Below are 11,137 nucleotides of genomic sequence, written 5' to 3'. Positions count from 1 at the left end.
AATTATGTAAACCAATTAGACATTTAGACATAGTTTTTTTTAGTATAAGCATACATATTATAGTCAACATTGAAGCCTATTGTATCCTAACCGATTTAACAACAAGTCAACATTGAAGTCTTTCTTCCCACCACTAATATTTAACACTAGTCTACATTGCAAATTATCAGTATAACCATCCATTTGTAGCATAATATACAACAATATAGTAAATACTCCATGCATATTTGGTCAAGTTGGTGAAAGGAAAAATCAACCAAAATTGTTGAATATCAACTGATTTGCATTGATTATCGATGGATTTGCATCAATTATCAGGCTTTAGTATTGGAAACATTTTTTTGTCTAAGCAAACGGTGGTTGTTTTTAATATGTAACATCATTCTAGACTATAGAGAGGCTCTAGTTTTTTATAGAATTTTTTCCACACTAGTTATAAATTTTTTTGAATTTTTGAAATTTGGATTGAAATCCATCGAAAAATCAATTGATAACGTTTATCAGTCAACATCGGTAACGGTAAATTTCACCGATAATCGCGATTATCGAGCGATTTTGTATTCCATGGGATGAACCACGAGCAAGGCCGGAACTCGGCCGCACCGCATGGAGCTCCCTCGCCGCCGGCGGTTCCCGCGTTGTTGGAACTCGGCCATGCCGCGCCGAGCTCTTCCGCCGCTAGCGCCGCCACGGAGCTCTCCCGCCGCTGGTGCCGCACGAGGCCAGCATGGCCTGCCGGTGCGGACAGCACGAGAGGTCGCTGGCGTGGCCGCGTACAGGGGGCACGCGAGGCCGGCATGGCCGCTGGTTCGAGCGGCGCAAGAGGCCGCCGTGGCCGCTAGCGCGGGAAGTGCGCGAGGCCACCGGCACGAGCGCGGCGGGATGCGGCTGCTGCCACTGGCAGTCCGGCGCTCGCCGGTGTTGGGGGCGCGGAGGAGCGAGCTAGGGGAGCGGTGCGGCCGCCTACTGAGCTTGCTGCTACCTAGACATGCGAGGGGATGAGCGCTGTGGCCGGAGCTCGCCGCCTTCGGACCTTGCAGCCGGCTGCTTCGAGATATTTTTTTTAAGATTAGCTGCTTCCAGAGATTGGGGAGAGACAGAGAGGTTAGATGAGAAAACGAGAGAGAAGCAGATGATTAAAAAAATTCTGATGCGTGGGGTTCACAAGATTTTGATGTGCGTGTTATAGATACTCCGTTGGGTGGGTGATCTATATATATTGCTCTCTATTGTTGACGTGGATAATTATGTAGAGAGCCGGTCTCTATAACCATTGCGGGTGTCTTTACTGCTCACCAAGTCCGTACCAGTAATTTCTGATTCGGTGAAGCAAACAACACTGGAATTTGGAAGAAATTAAACAGTTTGGGCGCTTTTCAAGAGATCATTGCAGCTGAAATGTTTTGTATCTTAAGGCCTTGTTCAGATCTCAAAACGCAAAATGTAAAATTTTTACAAATCGATTGCATGTTGTATTAAATGTAGTCAAAAAATAAATCGCATTACACAAATGGACTGTAAATCGCGAGACGAATCTAATGAGCCTAATTATGACGTGATTAGACACTAAATTGCTACACTAATGCTACAGTAAACATGCTCTAATGATGGATTAATTAGGCTCATTAGATTCGTCTCGTAGTTTACAGACGAGATCTGTAATTAGTTTTGTGATTAGTCTATATTTAATACTTTAAATATTGAAGATTTCTTTCCAAAAACATAAAAATGCAAAATACAAAGTGATCTAAACAAACCCTAAAGCTCTGGTCTTTTCTTAAAAAAATTCTGGTCAGACAGTCAGTTATACTATGCTGACACGTCACACTCACACGTGGCCGACCTTCTTCCGAGGTGGCGGGCCGCCATAGCCATAGCCTCCGGCCGCTACAGCCGCCGCGCAGCGGATCACGCCCTCCATCAACGGTCTGAGGCTATGCCCCCGAGAGTTGGACGGAGTGGACGGCGAATGCCCGCGTGCAAGCGATTGGTTCGGCTGGGACAACCCAATGTGTCATCGCCGCGCTCGTCCCCACGGCACGCCCTGACCGGCAGGCGCGGCGCGATGATCGGTACCTGAGGTCTCGCTAGGCGCACCGATGCCCGCTCTTCTCGAGGCTTGCCTCCTGTCCAAGCGGCGCATCCAGTACGCGCGCCACCAGGACGAAACCCTCGCCGGAAGGCCGGCGGCTGCGGAACTTCCACGAACACTTCCGGTCGTGCTCGCGCCATGACCGGCCACCGTCGCCACCGAAGCGGGCAAGTCCTCAGCACAGCCTCTGGCTACCGCCCGCCTGACGAGGAAGAGGAGACCCTCCCGCGATGCGGTGGTCTGGGTCGCAGAAGCCTGATTGGACGGCTGGTAAGTGCCTAGGGGGCGGACGGTATTTCAACTACCGTCCACTCGGTCGGTATCTGAAACACGGTCCGTGCCCTGAGCCACGGTGCGCCGCCGAACTCAGGCGGCAGACCTTCCCTAGCTTCCAGCCCCTTCGTCACGAGCACGGAGCACCTCAGAGCCTCGCCATCTTGCACCTAGGCACCAAGCCGCCGCCACGCTGGTGCGCCTAGCCTGGTGGTGGTGGTCAGAACTGTGTGGCAGGAGGCGAAGGGGCCGACCGCGACGGGTGCTGGGCGGGGCGCGGCGGGATGGGACGGCCGGCATGGCGCACCGACGACCAAAGCCCCGCCTAGAGAGACAGAGACGTCGGCTCATCCGCGCCACTCAACCCCGTGGCCTCGCCGGAGAGAGTCGCGTCCGTCTGACCACCGCTAGCCTCCGTCCCTGCTCTTCCTCTCGCCGTCTGTGCCGCCGACCTCGCGTGTCTCTGTTCAACATGCAGGTACAGGTCGCAGAATGCAGGAACAGATGATGTCGCGGCAAGGACGATGGGTCTCTGCCACGTTGGCCGGCGGCAATGTTCGTTTGGCTGTGGCTAATGGCTAGTGCTGATTTGTTATGAGAGAACACTACTGATGACTAGTACTGATTTAGTATAAAAGAACAGTATTGCTGGCTAATTGGCTGACAAGCTAATGGAAAGCTACTCCGCCGCCGCAAGCAGCGCCGGGCCGGCACCGCGGCAAATTTTTTTTTTCCCTCGCGCGCCAATGGAACGGCAGCTTCTGGAGGCAACGGCACCGGGACAAGCCTTGATGGCTTGATCACTTTTATCGATCTGTCATATAGACAGGGTACTTTGATTCTGCTCAAGGTTAGTAATTCCCTCTCGCGTAAGAACAGTTAATGCCCCTCAAGCATCGTCTAATGACTCTAATCAGTGACCAGATGTTTTTTTTTTCAGGTCACCAGGTGTTTTGTTGAGATGAGAGGCCGGGTTCACCGCTGGGCCTAGTAGTTACAAAATGGGTTGGCGCCTTCGTACGGACTGAACGCTGGAGTGGGCTTAAAGTGGGATGGCAGCCGGGATGGAAGCCTCCATTACGGCCTAGCCCAACATGGTTAGGCCCAAAATTAGAAATGAGTTTACTAATTTCCAAATAGAATATTATTATTTTCCGGTAAAATATACGGAAATTCATCACAAGGTTTTATTCTTCAGATTTACTCAAAAGAATGACATCAAGCCTTTTTAGTTGCTTAGTTATTGCGCCTTTCAGAAATCGACTCAAAATGCATTTTTTTTTTAAAAAATGAGCGCAGTAAATTCTATAGGTAGAAACGGTTGGGGCGGCTTTCAGAGATGAGCTATCAATTCTTTGCCAAAATGGCCGTTCCTTCGTGCACTGAACTTTGTAAGGTGAGGAGAGGCTACGAGGCTATGGATTGTCAGGTCACATGGGTCCAAGGCTATGTTGTTAGAATGACTTTTTTTTTTGGAAACAGGTTGTATTATATTAACAAGATATTACATCCCAACTTACAAAAAGACCCCGCAAATATAAGAAATTACAACCAGGTCCACAAGGGGCCCTGTTCTTCTTCTCCGCCTCGTCTCCCGCAGCTCCGATCTTCCGCCGCCGCCTTGTAGGCCTGAAGCAGAGAGCGCAAAAGAAAGCGAGAGAAGACTCCTTCCCAATCGATGAGGAGGCCCCAACCTATGGAAGTGCCGCAAGAGACAGTGCGCCGAAGCTCGGATCGACGCATCTGAGCTCGATGAAAGACCATCGGCGACGTCCACACCGGTGAAGAAGAAGAAGAGCTTCGCCGTCTTGTGTGAAAGGTGAAGCCGATTTGATCATTCCAATGGGGCACAGGTGTGGTTCTCCTCCCTTCTCTTTTCCTTTAGTCAATAATTTTTTTCGACGAACCCTTTAGTCAATAATCATTCTTTTAGTTTTATTTTTCCTCAATTATGATCTGCCAAGACTACTTTTGACACTTGTTTTGCCTTTTCTTCTTTTCAAATACCTGCCGGATTGCTGTTTTCCTCACCTTTGGTACACATTTTTTTTTGTTTTGTCAGAAATTATCTAGGATCAGGAATGCAGGATCACCAAAGCCATGTTCCTTTGAGAAAAGAGAGATACCTGCACAGTCAACAACAGCACGCATCACATGTGTTCTTCCTGCCACCAATTCGTCTTCAGATCCTATCATTCTAAACTTGGTTGAAAAGTTGATGCTACTTTCTTGACATACAAATGCAAATTTATATACACCTGCAATCCGGACTAATCATTCGTATGACATGTTTTTCTTTTTTTTATTGAAAAGAGGACATGTTTTTTCTCCCTACCTACTAATCTAAAACGGTCCCACGCCGACTTCGGGTTCAGATTCATCATACATACTCTCCCGAGAATTCCTGTCCTTCCTGACAGAAAAAAACTCTGATTGATACTTGATAGGCCGTAGTTGCTCATCTTCTGACCGAGCAATTAGCATGGCTACGACCAAGGACTTGACTGTTCACTGTTGACTCCATGGTCTACATCAGTAGAGCCACCATGCTTAAGGGGAGCCTACCGAATTCGAATTCACACCTGCAAATATTTCAAAAGATTCGTCTGCATGTCTGAACCCGCGATGAAAAATCAAAATCTATGTGCTCTGCACCTCCCCCCACTAACAGAGTAGCACTGTAGCAGCCCAGTTCTCTGAACCCTGAAACACCAGCAGCGCGGCGCGTGCGTCAATGAGCCGGTTGCTCAGGAACAGCGAAAGATTCCAGAGCAGAGAGCGATGTGGCGGGAAGTCGCTGGCCGCCATTTCTACCCGCCAACAGCTCCCCCTATCTTTTTTTCTTTTGCTTAATCTTTTTTATTTTAAATTATTTTTTTGTCAGTTTGGGATAAGCTTGTTCGATGGACAGGCAGGCAGCTCGGCAAACCACTTGGATTAGCTCATAGAATAGTGTCACGCTGAAAAAGTCGGGGGCGACAGGATATGCGTAGAATAAATGGCGTGCCCCGTCAGGAAATTTGGAGGCATGCAGGATTGCAGGTATCAAATTGTTTTCCCTGATACACCTGTTGATCGGCTCTTCTCTGCGTCGTCGTGAGCAAAGCAGGGAGCATGTTCCTGGCCGACGTGTCCCTGTTTGGACATGTTCCTGTCTCCTTATGGATCATGTTGAATTAATGGGTTCGTTGTTCACGTAGGAATTTGCTAGCAATAGCTCTCTGTATTTTTTTCTTTTTTGTCCTTCGTCTTCCGGGTTTTTATGGTCCTTTTATTTTATTTATTTTACTTTTTTTGGGGGGGGGGGGGGTGTCACTTTTTTGTGTATAAACATATTTAATGCCTTTTCCTATGAGTTCGACCTCTACTACATGAGAATCTTTTTTCCGAATCTAAGAATTTTAGGGATTTGTACTTTTATTAGATGTAGGGGCTATGAGGTTACTTGGATCATGTCATTTGTTCTCCAATCTTTTTTTTTGTTCGTTTTGGCATTTCAAGGGGACAAAATGGAGTGTATCTTTTCACTTGTCTCCTCACAGATCTTTTTCACGGAGGAATCTCAAATGGATTGCCAAATTGACAATCCAAGCTAGTATGCCGTGACACAAACCGTCGCCAATAAACCAATAATGCATCCTTTCGGATTGATGCCCCCAAGTTATTCTATGTGGACAGAGCTATCAAACTCGGACCAAGCCTCCATTTTCTTGACTTAATCGATTTGAACACAAATGCTGGCCAAATGGCCTCATGTAGTCATGCTTATTTGACGGCATTGCAATTTGGAATTAGTTGTTGGCTAAAGTAACAAGGAGCATCTAAGCACTAAAGCCAAGGAAACAAGAAAGAGAAACAACCACACACGGTTAACAACAAGGTAAATAACACAAAAGTGTTAAGGTCCGAACACACAAATCCTATGATCCCCCCAAAGCCCCCTAATAATTTTTTTAACCATAGATGAAGATGAAGAAGAGATTGAAGAAAAGGAGGAAGAAAAAAAAAGAAGAGGGGTAGAAGAAGGGGAAAATGAGCACCCCTTACCCCACCATCCAACTGTTGTACGACCACGCATATAGCAAAAGTTTAGTTCATGGGCATAGTGCAACAGTATATTCTGGTTGTAAAAAAAGTTAGAACTACTGTGAAGTATTCTTCTTCATCAAAACACTGTATTTTCTATACTAAAAATTCAGCATAAGAATAAGTGCAAGTTTTAACACACCTGTTCTCATGGACGAACTACTAAATAAGCCACTGGAAAAATTTAAAACTCTATATAAATTGCTCATTTCACAATCGAGGAGACAACAAGCTGCAAGATTTTGCAGCAATTAGTCCAAAGGCAACATCATCCTCTAGGCTTTGCATCCCAGTTGGCTGCTTGCAGAGAAAATGATTGGTGAAATAGCTGTGGTTCAGGGCCCAGTGTAAACGAAACAGGCATAAAATGCACAGAAAATCACTTGAGCTTGAGGGGGATCTCAAAGTAAATTGCACAAGTGCTGGGGTCAAATGGGGTAGACCGGCGCATCCGTGATCCATCTACTCCGATTCCCCTTCTTATCTGCTACAGCAATTATATAAATTATCCCGAGGCAATTTCGGCGTGCTTTACTTACCGGCCGCCTATTTTCCTTTTCTCACGAAAAAAAAGATTTTTGTTAATTGCGAAAACGAAGGAGCCCGTGTGAACTAGAGAGGTCAAGAAAGGAGGAAAAAGGAGAGATAAATTGGAGGCTATTAGCGAGAAACCATGCGTGCTAGGTTAGCTGAAATCTCCCTAATCTGTTCATCTCCCTGGGTGGTGCTAGTGTGACCCTGTGATGTCTTCTCCTACCTCATGAGCTTCCAGTCTGGAACTGTGGTAGCTTCTTGTTTTTTCCTAATCTCTTTTCAGCTCAGATATTTTTGTTCTTTTGCAACTGCCGGGTCCGAAATTCCGGTGATTTGTTGGGTTTTTCGCCTGCGAAATCCGGGCAAAAATGAGGATCTGCAGCTTCTGTGCTTTGTTGGCTAAATCCTGACCCAAATTTGGCGCTTAAACCTACCTTTTCTTGGACATTTTACCATTTCCTTCGCCTATTTTTATCTCCCATTTTTTCCAGTAATTTATTTTTGTTTCCATTTCTACCTATTTTCATCTTCCTTTTCTTCGAGAAATTTGCTTCTGTGGTAAAACTGCGTGTTCGTCGCGAGAAAGATCTTGTACTTGACCACTGAAAGGGTTTTATGGGTTTTTTACAGGTTCACAATCCGTAGTCCTGACCTCAGTTGAGCGCTCGTGAGCTCGCGCCGCTGATTAAAGATTGCAGCTATCAGTTCTAGTCCAAGAAACGAGTGCTTCTCCGCCATGGAGGTGAGGTCCGAGCAAGGGCTGATGGCGGGCAGGGATCTGTTTGGCATGCCCAAGAGCCCGCCAGCGCCGCCGGCGTCCGCAGCCATGCAGAGCGTGCGCATGGCGCACACCGCAGACGGCACCCCTGTCTTCGCCCCGGTAACCTCGGCAGCGCCGCCGTCTTATCAGCCGCAGGTTGCGGTCCACGGGCCTAGCATGTCCACTGCGGCGGTCACTGGAGGCAATGGCGCCATGGCGTCACCGGGCATAAGTGAGCCAGTGGCCAAGAAGAAGCGCGGGCGGCCAAGGAAGTATGGACCCGATGGGTCCATGTCGCTGGCATTGGTGCCTGCATCGTCGGCTACAGGGTCGTCGGCGATGGGGCAGGGTTCTTCCGGGCCTTTCTCACTGGTGGGGCCAAATCCGGCGAACTCTGTGCCAGGGGTGTCGCCGTACGGAATGAAGAAGCGGGGCCGACCCAAGGGTTCTACCAACAAGCCGCGCATGGATGCTCTTGGTAAAATTTCTACTTCTATCATTTTGTTTTTCTTAATGTTTTGGTACGTTTTCACGCTCAAGATTAGTAGGCACTGATGAAAAATCTGTTCACATTTTCCTTATGTATAGTTTCGTCATAGAATGTAATATCAGAATAAAATTGTCTTCGAACTGGTTCATGTGCTGTGACTGTGTTGCTTTAGAGGTTGGATGTGCTTCATAGTAAGAGTTACAAATGGAGGATGTACTACGAGAATTACCTTACTGGCTTTTATCAATTCACTACACAAAGCTATAAATTCTTGATGACCTTATTTCTTTTCAACTATTTTGGTGTACATTTAAGAATGTTGCAACATTTGGTTATTTCTCTGCTGAATTGGGAAATACACGTGCTGTTTATTCTAAATTATGCTAAGATAAAAATACAGTAATACATTGACTCCCTTTTTGCTTGTTGATTAACGAACTAGCCCTTATATAAATTCATCTTGCAGGGTCATCAGGAGTTGGATTTACTCCTCATGTTATTACAGTTCAACCTGGGGAGGTATTGCATTTGAATTTGTCAATTGTTTATTCTTGTTTAATTCTCAGAATATGTTCTCGTACATTTTTTCTGGATTCTTTACACATGCTCACTTTATCTCAGTCTTTCCTTTCTTGTCACTACTTTTCTATATACAATGTTCCCAATGTGCAGCCTTTTTGCAAAAGGAAAAAACAGGAAGTATCGTTTGTCATTTATAATAAGTTGAATTGCCAAATTGTTCATCTAGACATGTAACTTGTAGCACTAAGTAGAGCTAAGCTATCACATTATGTTTAGATGTATTCCTTCTACCATGTGGTGCTGATGACAATTAGGAGTTTACATAAACTGTCATTTTGGCATTTCCTACTGTGGTAAGTGGTAAATGATTATTTTATCTCCTCTTGATAATCTGGAACATTTCCAAGTTTTGCCCTCCTAATTCTGGCTTGTGCATATGACTGTCTCTGCTTACCTGCTTTATGGCACTGCCATTCTACCTTCATGCTGATATCCTTCCTTTATATGGTCTTTGATGTCAAATAATTTATGTTGCTGTAGCTTTGATAATTAATGGTACTTGCATAGCATCTTTATTTAGGAAAGTGAAGGTGTTAAGTTCTGAACTTCTGTCTGTTCATTAAAGCAAAGCTCAAGGTTCCAGGATCATTTATCAAGAGAGTTTTTCTGGAATTTAACGAATCAATACCTCCACTCTTCCTTTTAGGACGTTTCATCGAAGATTATGTCATTTTCTCAGCATGGAACACGTGCGGTTTGCGTTCTTTCAGCAAATGGTGCCATATCAAATGTAACGCTTCGCCAGACTGCTACTTCAGGTGGAACTGTAACATACGAGGTTTGTTCTATAGCCAGCGGAAGCTAATAGAGATACTTTTGTGTAAAATAGGAGTATTTTCCTAAGCTCTTATTTGTTAAATTTCCATATATTATAATTGGATCATGAGATGTGTAAACTTCCTATCTACTTACATATGCATTGTCACTGTGCAGTGTAGAAGATTTTAATTACAAATGCTAATAATTCTTTTTTTTTTTACATAGGGTCGATTTGAGTTACTATCACTGTCAGGGTCATTCCTCCTGATAGAGAATGGAGGCCAGCATAGTCGAACAGGAGGGCTGAGTGTGTCACTGGCGGGTCCTGATGGTCGTCTCTTGGGTGGTGGAGTTGCAGGACTTCTCATAGCAGCTTCACCAATTCAGGTATTGTTTTTCTCCCTTGCAGTTGTTATTGGAAACAATACATCATCATTGAAATCTTCTTACTTTATCTCCGGTTTACAAATGAAGTGTCTCAAATTGGGGTTGATATCCTATGAGAAGTTCGAACTTACTGCATAATTTCTACCGGCTTACTTAATTGTCTGTTGTACACTCAAAAAAATGATACTAATTAACAGTATTGCATGTGTTATCTGCAGATAGTATTGGGAAGCTTCAGTTCTGAAGGCAAAAAGGCGCCAAAACAGCATGCTCCTTCAGACCCTGCATCAGCACCACTGAAGGTCGCCCCGACCACCTCTATGCGACCCAACAGCCCCCCTTCAAGAGGCACATTGAGTGAATCATCTGGTGGGCCTGGAAGTCCACCACCACTGCATCAAGGCATGGCTGCTAGCAACACTAATCAACCACCAATCATGTCCAGCATGCCCTGGAAATGAGCTCTGCATCCTCGACCAAATTCAGGCAGGCTCAGGTCTACGATTGGTGAACTGCCTTCCAGGAGGGAGCAGCAATTTGCGCTTCAATAGTGCTCGTTCTCTGACAAGCTTATATGTAGTGCAATTCGGAGCTTGACTGCTTGAGTAGTGAGAGTACTGTAGCAAGAAGTTTGTAGCTCTATTGTAGGTTTTCACCCTGAATTCATGTGCTAGGTAGCTGTCTGTTGTCATCTAGAGATGATGTACTGAGCTTTGTCTATGTGATCCTTGGCAGTGTTATCAAATGTTTATTTAGTCCTATATTCAATCAAATGTTATTAAGTCCTATGTTCTTCCAATTCAAATTGATTTGGGCTGGAAGATTCTTCTATGAATTTGGTGTTTGCGCTTAACTATCTTTGCTCTTGACAACATTTGAAACCAAGGATTTTGCCCAAATATGTTTGGACATATCTATCTTTGCTCTTGACAACATTTGAAACCAAGGATTTTTGCCCAAATATGTTTGGACATATCGAGTTTCAGCAATTTGTGTTGAAAAATATGGCTTCCTTGGCGGTTCAGCAATTTACTTTCATACATTACTAAAAAATAACTTTACTTTCATATGTAAAAACCGGAAAAAAAATCAAATAGCTGGTTTTTTTTCTTTGAAGTATGCATAGCACGTTGACCCAATTTGGCAGATCTGTTTTATGTATCATCGAACACGA

At 45.1% G+C, this 11,137-nt stretch overlaps 1 protein-coding gene across 2 annotated transcripts; it reads left to right on the top strand.

Moving 5' to 3' along the window:
• Nucleotides 1-6,844: 6,844 nt before the first annotated feature.
• Nucleotides 6,845-10,798, top strand: LOC120679815 (AT-hook motif nuclear-localized protein 10-like). Of its 2 annotated transcripts, none has more exons than XM_039961478.1 (6): nucleotides 6,845-7,135; nucleotides 7,616-8,223; nucleotides 8,702-8,754; nucleotides 9,464-9,595; nucleotides 9,802-9,963; nucleotides 10,182-10,768. In XM_039961478.1, exons 2-6 carry the CDS (start codon nucleotides 7,722-7,724, stop codon nucleotides 10,422-10,424), a joined length of 1,092 nt encoding a protein of 363 aa, XP_039817412.1. In that variant the 5' UTR covers nucleotides 6,845-7,135; nucleotides 7,616-7,721; the 3' UTR covers nucleotides 10,425-10,768. The 2 variants fall into 2 exon arrangements, with proteins under 2 accessions (XP_039817412.1, XP_039817414.1); XM_039961480.1 differs by having other exon boundaries at nucleotides 6,959-7,235; nucleotides 10,182-10,798.
• Nucleotides 10,799-11,137: the final 339 nt, after the last annotated feature.

Source organism: Panicum virgatum, chromosome 6N, assembly GCF_016808335.1.
Source record: "Panicum virgatum strain AP13 chromosome 6N, P.virgatum_v5, whole genome shotgun sequence".
NCBI classification, from domain to species: domain Eukaryota; kingdom Viridiplantae; phylum Streptophyta; class Magnoliopsida; order Poales; family Poaceae; genus Panicum; species Panicum virgatum.
This window is presented reverse-complemented; position numbering and strand designations above follow the sequence as displayed.

Coding starts and splice junctions, on each gene's coding strand:
- LOC120679815 (XM_039961480.1), top strand. CDS start 7,722: ATGGAGGTGAGGTCCGAGCAAGGGCTGATGGCGGGCAGGGATCTGTTT. Junction 8,755..9,463: donor TTACAGTTCAACCTGGGGAG/GTATTGCATTTG, acceptor TCTTCCTTTTAG/GACGTTTCATCGAAGATTAT. Junction 9,964..10,181: donor TAGCAGCTTCACCAATTCAG/GTATTGTTTTTC, acceptor TGTTATCTGCAG/ATAGTATTGGGAAGCTTCAG.